This window comes from Falco naumanni, chromosome 17 (assembly GCF_017639655.2).
Source record: "Falco naumanni isolate bFalNau1 chromosome 17, bFalNau1.pat, whole genome shotgun sequence".
Lineage (NCBI taxonomy): Eukaryota > Metazoa > Chordata > Aves > Falconiformes > Falconidae > Falco > Falco naumanni.
The window spans coordinates 1,521,024-1,537,074 of record NC_054070.1 but is presented as its reverse complement, the minus strand read 5'-3'; the positions used below and the strand labels follow the sequence as shown (position 1 = coordinate 1,537,074).

Sequence of the window (16,051 nt, the reverse complement as noted above, 5' to 3'; positions counted from 1 at the left end):
CAGCTGCACCAGCACCTGCACCAACTGGGAGACCATCCTTTCCATATGGTGACCCAGCTCCCACTGCACCAGCTACACCAACACCTGCACCAGCTGGGAGACCATCCTTTCCATATGGTGACCCAACTCCCCCTGCACCAGCTACACCAATACCTGCACCAGCTGGGAGACCATCCTTTCCATACGGAGACGCAAATCCCCCCGCACCACCTACATCAGCACCAGCTGGAAGACCATCCTTGCCATATGGATACCCAACTCCCATTGCACCAGCACCTGCACCAACACCTGCACCAGCTGGGAGACCACCCTTCCCATAGGGAGAACCAACACCAGCACCTGCACCAGCTGGGAGACCATCCTTGCCATAGGGAGAACCAACTCCCCCTGCACCAGCTGCACCAGCACCTGCACCAGCTGGGAGACCATCCTTGCCATATGGTGACCCAGCTCCTACTGCACCAGCTACACCAACACCTGCACCAGCTGGGAGACCATCCTTTCCATATGGTGAACCAACTCCCCCTACACCAGCACCACCAACACCAGCACCTGCTGGAAGACCATCCTTTCCATAGGGAGACACAAATCCCCCTGCTCCAACACCTGCACCAGCTGGGAGACCATCCTTTCCATAGGGAGAACCAACTCCCCCTACACCAGCACCGCCAACACCAGCACCAGCTGGGAGACCATCCTTTCCATAGGGAGAACCAACTCCCCCTACACCAGCACCGCCAACACCAGCACCAGCTGGAAGACCATCCTTTCCATAGGGAGACCCCACTCCCCCTACACCAGCACCGCCAACACCAGCAGCAGCTGGAAGACCATCCTTCCCATAGGGAGACCCCACTCCCCCTGCTCCAACACCTGCTGCAGTTGGGAGACCATCCCTTCCATAGCGAGACCCAACTCCCCCTGCACCAGCTACACCAGCACCTGCTCGAAGACCATCCTTTCCATATGGTGACCCAACTCCCCCTGCACCAGCTACACCAATACCTGCACCAGCTGGGAGACCATCCTTTCCATATGGAGATGCAAATCCCCCTGCACTACCTACATCAGCATCAGCTGGAAGACCATCCTTGCTATATGGATACCCAACTCCCATTGCACCAGCACCTGCACCAACACCTGCACCAGCTGTAAATCCATCCATTCCATATGGAGATCCAACTCCCCCTGCACCAGCTGCACCAGCACCTGCACCAGCTTGGAGACCATCCTTTCCATAGGGAGACACAAATCCCCCTACACCAGCTCCGCCAACACCTGCACCAGCTGGGAGGCCATCCTTTCCATATGGTGACCCAGCTCCCCCTGCACCAGCACCTGCACCAGCTGGGAGACCATCCTTTCCATAGGGAGACACAAATCCCCCTACACCAGCTACACCAACACCTGCACCAGCTGGGAGACCATCCTTCCCATAGGGAGACCCAATGCCCCCTACACCAACACCTGCACCAGCTGGGAGACCATCCTTTCCATAGGGAGACCCAACTCCCCCTGCACCAGCTGCACCAGCACCTGCACCAGCTGGGAGACCATCCTTTCCATAGGGAGACCCAACTCCCCCTGCACCAGCTGCACCAGCACCTGCACCAACTGGGAGACCATCCTTTCCATATGGTGACCCAACTCCCCCTGCACCAGCTACACCAACACCTGCACTAGCTGGGAGACCATCCTTTCCATATGGTGACCCAACTCCCCCCTGCACCAGCTACACCAATACCTGCACCAGCTGGGAGACCATCCTTTCCATACGGAGACGCAAATCCCCCCGCACCACCTACATCAGCACCAGCTGGAAGACCATCCTTGCCATATGGATACCCAACTCCCATTGCACCAGCACCTGCACCAACACCTGCACCAGCTGGGAGACCACCCTTCCCATAGGGAGAACCAACACCAGCACCTGCACCAGCTGGGAGACCATCCTTTCCATAGGGAGACCCAACTCCCGCTGCACCACCAACACCTGCACCAGCTGGAAGACCATCCTTTCCATAGGGATACCCAACTCCTCCAGCAGCAGTTATAACAGCACCACCAATGCCTGTGCCACCTGGGAGACCATCCTTTCCATAAGAAGTTCTATATATGTCTGCACCATCTACACCGGCACCAACAATGGCTTTGCCAGCTGGGAAACCATCCTTTCCATAGGAAGACCCAATTCCACGTGCATCAGCTACACCAGCATCACCAAGACGTGCTCCAAATGGATGACCATCTGGATCGTACAATGCCTCCATTTCTCCTGTGGTACTGCTACCTGCACCAGATATAGCCCTGTCTCCAGCTGGAAGACCGCCTGGGCCATATAGCAAGCCTGACCTTCCTGCCTGACCTAAATGACTGCTAGCATTAAGTGTTGGGCCATCCTTGCCATAGGGAGTCCCTGTTTGTCCTCTGTTCATGCTTGCACCATTCATATCGGCTGCAGTTGGCAGACCATCCTGGCCATAGGAGGTCCTCATTCCTCCTGCAGTCTCAGTATCTGCAACATTTTTTCTAGCTACAGTCCCCAGACTAGTCCGACTGAACCGATCACCTTTACCATCTCCTCCTCCAGCTGAATCACGATCGAGTCTGTCTAACACAGAACTTCCATCAGTAGCACCTAATCTCCCAACACTCCCAAAGCCAGCTTTGTAACTAGCATCACCTAATCTACCATCCTTGTCACGTTGAGAGCCCACACCTCTATCACCCATGCCAATGTTAACAGCATCCAGCGTACCATCATCTCTGCCACCCACAGAATGCCGTTCACCTGCTTCTCCTAATTCATCACCAGTGTCTGCTCTGTCTGTCACAGAATCCTTGCCACGGAAAGGCCTTAGCCCACTTTTGCCTCCTAAGCCTTTTAATCCAAAGACACTACCATCACTTGCCACTGAGTCTCCATCTAGGTCTGCTCCAGAAAACTGCCCAAATCCCATCCTTCCATTTCCATGGGCTCCATGTAGCTCATCTTTTCCCAAAAATCTACGGTTTCTACCCATATCAATGGAATGGCCTTGACCATTTCTGTACAAGCCATCTTCTTCCGTGCCAGTGTCCATAAGATTATCTTCATCACCAACATATTCTCTGCGTCGAAGTTTCTTAGCCCTGTCTTTATCTGGTAATGTTTCTTTCAGCCACTCAGATTTCTCTCTTTCACCTCCTTCATGCTGTCTTCTCTTTCCTTTGGCATCTGTATTGAAGATGCATTGTTTGATTGTAGGAGATATAATTTACAGGAAAAGAGAGGGGGAAAAAAGAACAATTAATGGGTCATGTACTGCATCAACAGCCAAATAAAATGTGTTAGCATTTGTTGTAATTTCATTCTAGGACACAGAAACATAATATATTTAAATACATTTCAATTCAGTTCAAACCTTGACTTTTTCAGTGTCACATTCAGATGTAATTTTACATTTCTTAGTTAAAGAGACAATTATTTTTAGTGGAAACATGCTTGTTAAAAAACCCATATAAACAAAACAAAAAAAGCAGAAAACCAAGGCAAATTTCCAGCATTACAGGTCTAATTTAGAGGGGCTTAGATTGTTTCTGGGACTCATTAGTTCCTTCTGCCTTCTCCCTCCAGCCCTGGAGGAGTTACAAAGTCTCTCACGCGCAGAGTAGCTGTAGAGTAAATAAGCCAATAGGATTTGTCAGGACTAATAAAAAGGAAAAAAACCCTCTCATTTGAAGAGGACAGGGTCTAACCAGACCTTCATTTTTCCAAATATAATTTAGGAACTAGAGGCTTAGTAATTCATTTCTCAGCATAGAATCAGCTCAATAAGCAATCGGGCAGTGAGAGGAATATTGTTTTGTTAACAGACCTCAAGCCAACACCATGAGAATAATGCAGTGTCACTTACACTCTACAACAAGCCAGGCATTTGAGGAGCAGAGTCCGGTGTCGAGCGTGTACATGCCATTGTCAGAGGGCACAACGTTTTTGATAATCAGCTGGTGGGTCAGACCATCAGGTGTTACGGAGATCTGGTGCTTCTCGCTTGCTTCGAGGAGGTGGGTTTTGTGTAGCCACACAGCATCGTAGCAGGGTGTGCGTAGGTTACATTCAAAGACGGCATCTTGTTCCTCAGGACAGCGCACATCACTGAGTGGCCGCTCAAATCTCACAGGGATGGCTGCAATGGAAAAATCAAAAGCTGTAGAAGGGAAACAGAGAGCTATTTCTGTCCTCCAAGAAGAAGTTGTTGCAGCTGAAGGAAGACAGACAGACAGGAACTTGCCATGTCTGCAAGCACTAGTTTAAGCAGAAAAAGGAAAAAGTGAGATGTGCTCCTGTGCCCAGTTCTACAGGACAGAAAAGCAGAAAAATAGATTTTTGTTATCTTCTGAGATATTTATATCAGCACATCGCAGTGATGTGTGGTAATTTGTAGTCATTAATGTATTTCAGCAGCATGATACTTGTATCAAGATGGTAGTTATTATTCTGAGCTTACAAAAGGAAACTATAGCATGGGTAAGTTAAGGAATTTTCTCACTGTCATCCAGAAGTCAGAACAAAAGTGGTACTTGAACCCAGTACTTCCGACCACAAATGCAACACCCATATCACATAATCATCCTCCCTCTTTTTCTTGTGTCATATAAGCAGCCCTTACTTGGCAACACAAAAACATCTTCTGTAGTTATCAGGCTTTACTGCTGAGCTTTGCATATGCTCCTATATACAATTTTCCAGCCAAAAATAATTCCTTGTTACAGTTGCATATCACATGCATCTAACTCGATTCCTTACATTCAGCATCCAGTTCAGTTGAGAAAACAGGTACGTCCTCCACTCTGACTTGGTACATGCCTGCATCTTCTGGCTGCACATCGTTGACAATGAAATGATACCTTTTTCCAATTCTCCTCAGGCAGTACTTTCTGTATTCATCCTCCGTTCCATATCTGACCCTCTCACCATCCTAGGAAGAGAAAGAATACGCTCTTAAAGGCAATGCACAACTAGTGCATGTCATTCCAAGCAAATGAGGCCAAATTTGTATTATGATCACCTTGATATAAACAATTAACAGCAGAGAAGCCTACACTCTATTACTACTCACAGGGCTCATTGCTTATGTAACGCACAGGCAATACTATGTGCAGTAAGTCCTGCACAGAGCAGAGCATCAGACCCTCGAACTGGGCAAAACAATAGCACTCTGCTAGCTCAGATAAGGGTTTGAAACTTAAATAATACACAGTTATTGTAACTTGGAGGACAAAGTACTTTCTTTGCTTAGATTTAGCATCCTCATAGATGGATGCCATAAAGCAGGCGAGTTCACCACTTTACAGACAGGAAAACACTTGGGTTACGTTCTCCATCCTGTGGCTGCATCGACTTCATGTCATGCATCTGATTCAGAAGTTCATAGAGTTCATCTGACCTCCTCTTTAATGAATTCCAATTTCCCCTGTATTAAAGCCACTAACCACAGTTGGAAATGTATCTTCCAGAAAACCATCCACAGCACTGATCACCTGGGGATCACACCAGGATAACTACAGAACTAGATGGGATGTTTTACTTCCTTGAGATCTTCTTTCACAAAAGTGAATTGTAGTGGAATAACACACTCGAGAAGGTGAATAAAATCAGTCTGTTTTTCTTATATGAGCCTGAAAGACACTGTTAGAATTTCCTCTTACTGGAAGAGCTCTTGAAGCCAAAAGGATGTCAGTAACTGACTGTTTCCCCTCTACATGGATCTACAAATCCCAAGTGATATTCACCACCAAAGACCTCCTGGATACCCACACCAACACTTCTCCCCAGCCAATCTAGGTTTCTGCAGTGGACAGACAACTTTAAGAAGCTTATTTGCTCTCAGACACTGCCCAGCAGATCAAGCATTTTATGCAAGAAGACTTCAGTGACTGCTATAAGCTGGCCAACTCATCTCACCCCCTCACCTTCAGCAGATAAACTTTGCTGTTACTATTTTTCAGGTCCATCTCCAGAGTGAACATAGCTTTTCCCTCCTTGTTGACCTTGATGTGTCCAAAGTTTTTGATACTGTGTATTAGCTGCAAAGAAAGATACAAGAGCCTATTAAATAAGGCTACCATGACAGAAGTTCTTAAATTGTTGAACTAAGGTGAAATCTACATTTTAACTGCAGAGAAAAGAGCTACCTCTAACTTCATGTGTATAGAAGAAACATCTGTAAGTTTCCAGAGTTTCCTCTTGTAGGCAAATTATATTTTATGTGCTACCTCCTAGTCATTCACACACTATGCAGCCACTAAGAATCCAGGTTTCTACATGTTCTGGTACGTAAAGGCCAATTTTGACTCTCAGGCATATAACTTTTCAATTTGGGGTCCAGATTCTCATCAGAGGCAACCGAATACAGATTTTAGCATTACCCTATGGTCAGAATCCCCTGTAATTTATGAACTGAACTTCAAAAAAGTCAATAGCATTTTCATCTGCATGAATATAGAGGTAGGACCTCTTTAAAACATTGTCATAAATCATTCTCTGTCATGCAATAAAAATTTCATCTACAAAGCAAATTTAGGAAGGTTTAGCCTGTTTTCAGAAGCTACTGCGGAACTATAGCACTCTGCAATTTGTTAAAAATCAGTGTTTTCAGTGGTTTCAGTTTATTTTACCTCTCCTTGTTCACTCTCCGTGTCCTTCCTCAGCTCCTGCAGCTTTCTCAGCATCCCACGGAAGTCAACAATTCCGTATTTCATACAGATTTTTTCATAATCTCTCCTATCTGCATGCAGCAACAGTTGCCAGACTGCTTCTTTGTCCAAGGGTTTTGGTTTTGGTGCTGGGGCCCTTAGAACCAGGATGGGGAAAAAAAAAATCAAAATATTTTGACAGGCAACAAGATGTCTTGTTTTTCTATATTTAATCCTCTTTAATCTCTCTCTCCATTTTTGTAGTTTACTTGGCCCTGTAGATGTAGACAAGAAAGAATGGGACTCTTCCAGAACAAGTATTCTGCATCTATGCCACAAATTCAATGCTGCCAGGGTACAGTCTTGCCCTGGGCTGTACAGGGCAAGACTAATGCAGTTGGCTGCATTGTTAAATTGTTGGTCACTGGCACACTTTGGCCCAGGCCAGCCTGCACTCTCTCCAGTAACTTCTCAGCACAATTTGGGATGTTGCACAGGCCAGAGATCATTCCCATTAGGCAATCTCTGAAGGGTCCCACCTGGGAAGTGAAGGGGTTTCTGCAATGTGCACATGGCAGTTTGTGCAGTTGGCCTGGGAGCCAGGGCTCAGTCCCTGATCAGCCAGAAAGATGATGAAGAATTGTCAATTAGGAAGTTATTTCTGAGCTAAAAACAAGAAAGCAGAGAAACAGATCTTTTAAATCAAACACTTGTGGTGCAAAGGAACATACACCTCAAAATGAGGTTGATACCTGCTCTTTATCTCAGCCTTACAGACAGTGGCAAACAGTCTTGTTATGTCTCTCCATATTGATTGTCAACAATTTTGGAAACAAGACATGTTGCCTTGAAGATCTATGAAGCTGTCCCCTATCAACAAGAAACATCTTGGAAGTGTAACAATGGCCTTCATTAGAGGCTTACCGCTTCCTCAGCAGCTTCCTGAATTCCTGAAGCGTCTTCTTTAACTCTATTAAAGGGGAGCGGGGGGGGGGGAACAACAAACATTCAGATACCCAACACTGTAAAATACATCCCCCAAAAGAAGATAATGCAAAACAGCCACAGAAAACAGGCCATTCTGCTACGCTGTTTACCCCTGGTGATTTTTTCACACTTTACAAAAAAACTATCATGAAACTTAGAGCCAGTATTCTCTGCCATACTCACATCTTTGAGTGGGGTTAAAGATCATCTTTTCCTAGGGGGCTTTCCTCTCTTTCTAGAGAGGACACTGTAGAGACCCACTATATTCCAGCCATGTTGTGTTTGATCCAGCTGTATTTGACATCACAAAACCCTTTTCTAGCATTAACAATTCCAGACTCATTACTTAGAACAGCTCAAAGCCATGTCTAAGAATGTCACTTTACCCAAAGGTAAAGAGCAAGCAGAAAGAGATGACAGAACATTAGAGTTCATTAACCCTTGTCTTACTTTATTCTTTACAAGTTTGGGGCAGTAGTAATGTGGTAGACAAGAGAAGAATTAATTATACCACTCCCCAAAAAAAAGAAATTATATCTAACTGTATATTTATATTTTTATATATATGTGTGTGTGTATATATATATATATAAACCTCTAACTTACCATCAGCAGGATGAACAGGAACGTATTTCGCTTTCCTCTTAAAGCCAACTGTAGTTTATAAGAGAAAACAGGGAAAACAAGCCGTAAATTGAACAAATTAACACTCAAACTAACAGCAGTAAACCACTGAACTATAAACCCTCTGTATCTGATACCAATGCAAGAGGAAATCCTAGTCTGAATTTCCTTGTCAATCTGACCCTGACTCCTAGTAACCTCCATTTACAAATGCAATATTTCTGTAACAACCAACTCTGTGCTTACTGGATACTCTCCACAGTGGAGGAAATTTTCTGCCCTATGAAGCTTATAGTTTAAGCAATGGTATGAAATATTAACATCTTGTTTTAGAGATGGGGAGCCAAGGTGCAAGGATTATCTGGCCAAACACAGATAGTTTCCTTCTAAGCTTACGTTACAGGCACACAGGTGAAACAGATGCTTCCAACATAGTTCACCTCCTACTCAAGTAGATTCCAATAATAGTTCAGTTATATCGTACCCACAAAGTCCTCATTTCTCTCCACTGAATATAAAGGGAAGCAGGGGACTAGGTCAGGTGGACACCACAGATGTCTGAAGTGGGATGAATCCCCTCCAAAATACTGATTTGTTCAACATCATAAAGCAATCATTCAGCCAATTCAACACTAAATCCAGAGTGTCTGACTATGGTCCAGTGCAGTGCCCACAATTTCTTCTCCCTTGCCTTAAGGTTCATACTGTCATGGAGCCACTAACATGAGGGGAGTCACAGGAGACCTCCAGTCCCCAGTGAGGGGAAAAACAGACCTTCACAGCAAGGATACTTAGACAATGCTCTGGGCACCCACCCCCAGAGGACAGCAAAGCAAACCGCTTGGGACCACAGGACCTCTGGAGGACAGAACCTGGCAATCCTACCTTGTATGATCCTGAGGCCGGCAGAGCATGCAGCTTCCCCATATTCATTCACAGCACAGCAACGATACAAATCACTGTCATCTGTAGTCAGGTGGTTTATCTTAAAAAGAGGAACACAGTAAAAGCTCACAAGTGCCGTGGTTCAGCTCATACACCTTCAGCTTCTAATAAAACAGCCACTAAATGACATCTCAGATCTTTCTTCTGTTCCCAGAATGATCTAAAAAGCTTAGTTTGCTTATCTTTGTGTTCTCAGACCTGCTGACATCTGTATCAGCCCACTGCAGGTTTTTCCTTTCCATTGCACTCTTGGTTCCATGAGTCCTGTCTGAAATATTTGATCTTTACCTGCAGAATGAATTCATTTGTAATGTTATTGAAGAATGTTTCGTATTTGGCAGGATCATCCATTCCTCCTTGCATACGTGTCCATTTCACGTCAGGGGTTGGGACACCTTTGACGACAGCTCTGAAAATGGCATTTTTACCTTTGAAAAGAGGCAAGAAATTAGTTATTTAAGACAGCTTGAATGTAAGCACTTTCATGTCAGGCCCCTTATTTTGTCAACAGACTGATCTCCAGAGTGAGACATCTGTTTTGTTTTAGGCAGAAACATTCTTCAAAAATAATTATATCTTTTTGTTTTCTCTGTAAAAGATGCCCAAATTACCAATTTAAGTTGCATTGAATGCCCAAATTACTGTGAGACATCTGCCATAATCTCCATCCTAACTCACTGTCTTTCAAAGAGATTACTTGAAAACTAACTTCAAAATTCACCACTGACACGTATGGCCTTTGCCTACGTTTTTATTGCACAGCCATGTGGCTAAGAGAAATCATGTACCCGAGAGAGCAGCTTTTTGGTATCTTGGTTTGACTTTGACCTCCCTCAATACTTGGGCAGGGTCAAAAAGCAAGCAGTTATTAGCTCAAGTCTAGGCTGGGCTACCTTTCCCCACACCAGTAACGTCAGGGTTTGCCTGTATTCAACCATAAAAAGTCCTTAAAATGTGGTGTTAGCCTGCCAGACGTGACTGCTAACATCCTGTGAGTCTCTGAAATCAGTGGCGCTATAGCAAGTTCAGCCTAGACTTGCTTCTGGCTACTTGTACGAACTACTTGTGCCACCGCCATGAAATGCCCAGATCCATTCTCGTCACGCATATATTCCCCTAAAGTTCCCATTGCCTCTCCATTCCTTCAGACTATTTTCTTTGCTGTGACCATGCTGGGCTGGATGCTAAATAACAAAGGACTTAGTGTGCTGGAGTCCCCTGTCTCTACAGTCACCGGTAAAGTTCACCTGTGAATAGTTGCAGCTCCCGGTCTCTTTTTCATCTGGATAAATTTGGATTTATTAGGAGGTGGAAACCAGAAAATACCCCCTCTGCACACTTCAGAAAACCCATTCTTAACAGACAACACTGTACCACAACTGGGAAGACCCATGCAGATTAAGGTGTTTCCCCATTACTCCCTGCATGTCTTCTGTCTGGAATATCTTCCTTGTCTGCTAGCTTAGCACCACCTTGCACCCCAAACACACCAGGCTCAGCTACTCAAAGAGGTAAGGAAGGGAGAAGTGGATGGGGTTTACCTGTGAGCTCTCTCATTCACCTCTGCTTCCTAAGAACCTGAGTATACTGCAGCTGACCACAGAAACCTCTAACCGCTTTACCACTGCCTAGTACAAACCTTTTTTTTTTTCCCAAAAGGCTTCAAAGACATAGGAAACAATATGAAACAAAACACAGAAATGACTCGTGTAGGTAAGTGGGAGTGTCACAGGGCAATAGGAACGGAGATGAGTTGTGACTGGGGATGTAGCTCAGGGTGGAAACGATTACTATCTTTCTTATGCAATAGTTTTGGTCTTCAGGTGACCAACAGTGTTAAAAATTCTCCCCAGAAAGTCTTGCAATATTTCCCACACCCTTCTGCAGTCAACACCAAAAAACTTAATTGATGCAGCAAGCTCCTGCCAACAGATTCTTATCAAAAGACATCTTCCAACTATTTCTGAGCTTCCGGTACTATCTAATATTAAGGTTGTTTCCAACTGATTATACCTTTGCCAAATTTTAGGCATTCTGGCTGAAAATTCCTATCCTTGCCATCTGTCACAGGACACAAGTCCACAGCTAGGAGTATCAGCTAATCCAGGCGCTGAATGCAATGGGGCAACGGTGATACAGAGACACTCGTGCCTCTGCACAGCCACTGAATTCAGTTCACAGTGACCAGCCTGGAGGCCCTAACATCTTGTATGTGAACTACGAGGAACCCACTGCAAATGAAATAACTTGAGAAATTTAGGCAGGATGGCTGACCACACCGCCCCGGTTCATGCCTGAAACGTGCAACGGGAGGAAGGTGGAGGAGGAGGAAGGTACCACTAGAGGCCACTGCGCTCCTTCAGAAAATCTCAATGGCTCGTGAAAATCAACCGATGGGCGTAACGACACTGAAAGGCAGGGTGTTCTTTACTTGCCCTCTCTGTACTCTAACGATCCATACTGCTTCTTGAAGTACAGCCTAAACAGCATCTGCAGTCAGTACATCTTACTTCAAAAAGCAGTTAATTTTGGTGCTGAACACTCTATATTAGTTAGTTCAACAGGAAACACCGACTTTTTCCATGTCCTTAATCTTTTGCTGCGAAATACTTGGAGAGCTTCCTGCAGAATTCACAGGATTTGTTGTACACATTAGGAGCCAGATTTTGATCTTGCATATGCTAGCGAAAACTCGGAATACCTCTATCAGTACTGATGGCATTTTCATCGGTACAACAAAGACTTTGGCCACACAACACTTTTTTTCTGGTATAGTCAAATCTCCTTAGAGACTAGCTTCCTTTAATTATGATAATTGCTTAATGAAGGTGAGATGGTCTGTGGCTTTGACTGCTCTTCAAGAATCTCACCTTCCTGCAATGTCAGAGTGACGGGTTTCCGCTCAAAGTCAGGTGTGCTGCATCCTTTTGGAATATCATCCACAAACTGGGTGATAACAACTCCTGGGATGGAAGATTTCTTGAAGGATCTTACTAGGAAGGCAAGGAAAAATACATTCAGTTAAGATAATTTGTCCTTTAGAAACTCTCTCAATCTGCATTGCCTCTGTGGAACAGTAGCTGTTCCTGCTGAGCTCCTCCTGGCTATAAAGGACACCTGCATTCTAGTACTACAGGCTGTAAGCGTGTCCAAAGGCTGGAGCGTTACAGTCTGTGATGTTGTGCTCATTCATTGCCAAGCTAGGGCCCAATGGGAAAATCTGAAAGCAAGATCACAATCCAGGCCCACATCGGCTTACAGGTCTAGTGGCGATCTGGATAGAGAATGCTTTATGTTCTGTTATTGTTCCAAAGAAAACTTCAGAATCTGACATGACAAAGACACTATTGCAAAGGTCAGCAGAACCTGATGGGCCAGTTACTGGTATCTCTCCTTGTGGTGGTGAAAGACAGATACCTACCTACCAAACAAGAAAAGCAAGTCGGGCTTTTTCTCAGGGGTACCCCGGGTTTTATTGCTGTGTTTATTCTCTCACCTGCCTGATGGCTTGTCATGGCGCTTTACACAGCTGCCTATGGTCAGCACAAACAGACTACAGGTTGTCCTGTGAAAAAGACAAATAATTTCATTTATTCGCAGATCACAAGGAAAATGTCAGACATTAACACTGCTCACTTCTGTCAGACATTAATACTGCTCACTTCTATGATACAGTTTGCCCTTCCTCACTTGCCACATCCTAGCAGCCAAGTTGAAAAAGGCCTGCCAATCAACACACCGTGGTATGTCTTTCCAAAACACATCATGACACAGTTCTGAACCAATGCAAACCAGGTACGAAATGGCTAGCAGGGCTAAATGGAAAATGTACGCATCTAACAGCATCCCTCTGTCACCTCTTCCATTTCCATGTCATCTGGCTTGCCTCCAAAGACCTCCTCTCATATTTCAGGTAAATATTACACCACATGGCACTCACGTGGTGAGTTCTGATGGATGGCAAGAGCAGTTGCTGAGAAGAAAGCCACAGAAATGGATGTCTAAACTGGGGCATGAAGCAGAAGCACATCCTGATCTAAATTAGCTTGTTTAAATTAGCAACAGACCTGAGAGCAGACTATAAGCTACTACCTACTTTAGAAGGAAATAGTGAAGTGTGAACTTGGCATTAACTAGTTATTGTTATAGATCACTCATGTGACCTCCTGCTAAAGGTGTCTCTTTCCCTGTATTTAGAAATTGGACAACATGTAATGTAACACATCACTATCTTGCAAGTGAACTGTGAAGGCAGATTCCTTGTCATATGAGAGATGCTCGGGAACTATAGAGTTACTGAAGCTCTGAAAGAGCAATTAGATTAGATTCCCATGTGGGATTAATGCTGTCTCTCTGTTTACTCTCTGCACTCCTTCAGTCAACACAGTCACAGAAGAACATGCAACTTTCAACAGTTTTAAAAGGCAGATGGACTCTGTCAGCACACCCATGGTTTTAATTCTGTTCCCTATATCAGCCATTCATCCAATCTCATATTGCCACACTATACTGGATGAAAACTAGGACCCCAACATCCCCTTGTTATATGCTTAGCTTGGAGTTGCATTAGTTGTATGACACTTGGTTTCAGCTAAGGGTAAAAGACAACTAAGCTAACAAAAATCATTTGTGTCGCATGTCCCATAGATAGGCCAAAGAAAGTGTAACTCACAGCACTTCTGGGTCAAATTCTGAACCAAAAGGATAAACTTTGTTTTTCTGTTAATCGGCAGTGGCAAACAGGAATGTAGACATCTCTCCACAACAAATCACTGGCTCCACTGTTGCCCTTAACACAAACCTTATTTTAGGGCTCTGCAGACTATACAAATCTCATAAATAATTGATTACTTGGAAAATCATTCTGTTAGCCTCACTGGCTTCAGTGGAAATGCACATGAAACAACAGAAATGGGAAATGATAGATGGGACTGTGCAAATGACAGCCAAGTTCTCTATGTCACCTCCCCGTCTGGTGTGGGTGACTTTTGCTGCTATACACCAAAACAAGAGTTTTACATTTCAGTGCTCCAGCTTCCGTGTGCTGGTATTTTGGCGTATCACATAGTCACTTCTGAAAACCATTGGCAGATGTTTTAAAAATTGCAAGTGAAGGGAACAAACAGCTTGTGGGAGGGAAAAGATGGAAAAGTGAAAGGAAAATACGATGATTCCAGGGCACCCTGCCCTGCACCGGGCAGGGCATTGCATAGCAAATGGCAGAGTTTTTCAGAGACTCTTGATCATCCTCTTCTGATGGATTCATTTTGTCCTCCAAAGTACTGAACTGTATTAACATCTTCTCAATGTACAATATGCAGTACATGCACTATGCATAACCTGCTGAGTTTACAGGGCCTTAACTATTTCAGAAATTCACCTGGATTAAAGATAAGCTGCTGTGACTCCTTATACTCCTGTGAATTCTTGCCTTCTGGAGAGTGAGACAGAAGCATGTTAATGCCACACATTGATTGCACAGTTAAAATAACAGTGCCAGGATATGCAAGAGAACATTCCTTCAGTGTAATTAATCCAACCACATCGCCTTTTCTAGTGTCTTCTATGTTAAATGAGGACCAGAAAATAACATATCAGCTGGCAGAGACTCATTCAGACCCTTTCCCACTTGCTTTTAAAATTTCTGCTCCCTTCTTACATGAATAACCGTGGTTTTTCTTTGACTTCAGTTCAATCCTAGATGAGAAATCACAGAATTTTTACAAGAAATGAAAGACAGCAAAAGCCTTCCAAAAATTACCACAGTGTAATTCACATCTTCACTCACAGATGCTTGAAACATAGATGTCCGCACTAAGATGATCACTGAGGTTGCTGTTTATTCAACAGAGACAGACAAATACTTCCAAAAGGCTATCTGCTTCTCCCTAGGTGAAATGCTGCTGAGCAATATCCCCAGCACAACAGGGCTAACGCTGGAAGTAGCTCAACACTCTCACTCCTCTGAAAAATACATCACCCTTGCCCACCTAGCCTTTCGCCCTTGCGTCACCCTTGCCCAGCTAACCAAGACTGGGCTATTTCCCAGCCCAGGCAGGAGTCTGCCTGCTTTTCAGCTGTGGAGACATTCTCTTTGGAGATGTGGCAAAGCTTCCACAGCTTTGAATGCAGAGCAGGAGCAAGACCTTGACTTGTAGATATTTCTAATCTACAAAAATAAACCAGATAGCCTGATGGCATGGGAGATCTGCCCTTCATTTTGTCTATCCATCAATCTGTCCAAATGAGATAGAGCAAGAGCCCATTCCCTTTTGCAGTCTGACTGGACACTAGTGATAGGGCCATTAATCAGTTAAGTGAATAAGGAAAACATTTGGGACTCACAGGATTTGGAGGTACTAGTGGTGTCATACAGTTATTTATGAGGTTCAGACAGTGGAACAGACAGACAAGATGTGACATAATTGCTGGCAGAGACTGGTGGGCAAAATTAGCCAAACTTGTAAAGAAGTGACAGGCAGTGACTGGTTCGGACAGAGGTGATGGGTCCAGAGGCACGGGATGTACCACAGACATTGGCACAAGCACAGTAAATGTGGAGTACAAATCCATTAGCATAGACCACAGCAGAAGACTTGAATCATCCTTATTTTTTGATTATATTAAGGGCAACAGATGTACCATTCTATTTCTCTTTGTAATTCATAAAAATCAGGACAGTTCTAACACAACAAATATTTTGTGTTGGACACAAATATCAAATTGTGCTCAGTCTTAAATTCTAGCTGAGCTTTACACCAGAAACCCAGGTACTCACTAAGAAGGATTTCTCACTGAAAATTTCTCTTTTAGCTTT

The 16,051-nt window shown here is 44.4% G+C and overlaps 1 protein-coding gene across 16 annotated transcripts in view; it reads right to left on the bottom strand.

The window, feature by feature from the left end:
- IGFN1 (immunoglobulin like and fibronectin type III domain containing 1) overlaps positions 1 to 16,051 on the bottom strand; it is a 62,783-nt gene that overhangs the window by 16,087 nt on the left and 30,645 nt on the right. For 11 of the 16 annotated variants that reach the window (XM_040616408.1, XM_040616412.1, XM_040616419.1 and 8 more), the window contains exons 5-16: positions 12,731 to 12,799; positions 12,105 to 12,227; positions 9,523 to 9,662; positions 9,175 to 9,274; positions 8,272 to 8,319; positions 7,603 to 7,648; positions 6,661 to 6,835; positions 5,956 to 6,069; positions 4,790 to 4,961; positions 3,897 to 4,169; positions 1,868 to 3,217; positions 16 to 792 (exon numbers count right to left, since the gene is read on the bottom strand). In XM_040616408.1, the coding sequence (XP_040472342.1) occupies positions 16 to 792; positions 1,868 to 3,217; positions 3,897 to 4,169; positions 4,790 to 4,961; positions 5,956 to 6,069; positions 6,661 to 6,835; positions 7,603 to 7,648; positions 8,272 to 8,319; positions 9,175 to 9,274; positions 9,523 to 9,662; positions 12,105 to 12,227; positions 12,731 to 12,749 (3,337 nt within the window). In that variant the 5' untranslated portion in view covers positions 12,750 to 12,799. The remainder of the gene's footprint in view (positions 1 to 15; positions 793 to 1,867; positions 3,218 to 3,896; positions 4,170 to 4,789; positions 4,962 to 5,955; positions 6,070 to 6,660; positions 6,836 to 7,602; positions 7,649 to 8,271; positions 8,320 to 9,174; positions 9,275 to 9,522; positions 9,663 to 12,104; positions 12,228 to 12,730; positions 12,800 to 16,051) is intronic. The other 5 variants (XM_040616411.1, XM_040616417.1, XM_040616416.1 and 2 more) reach the window with 5 other exon arrangements.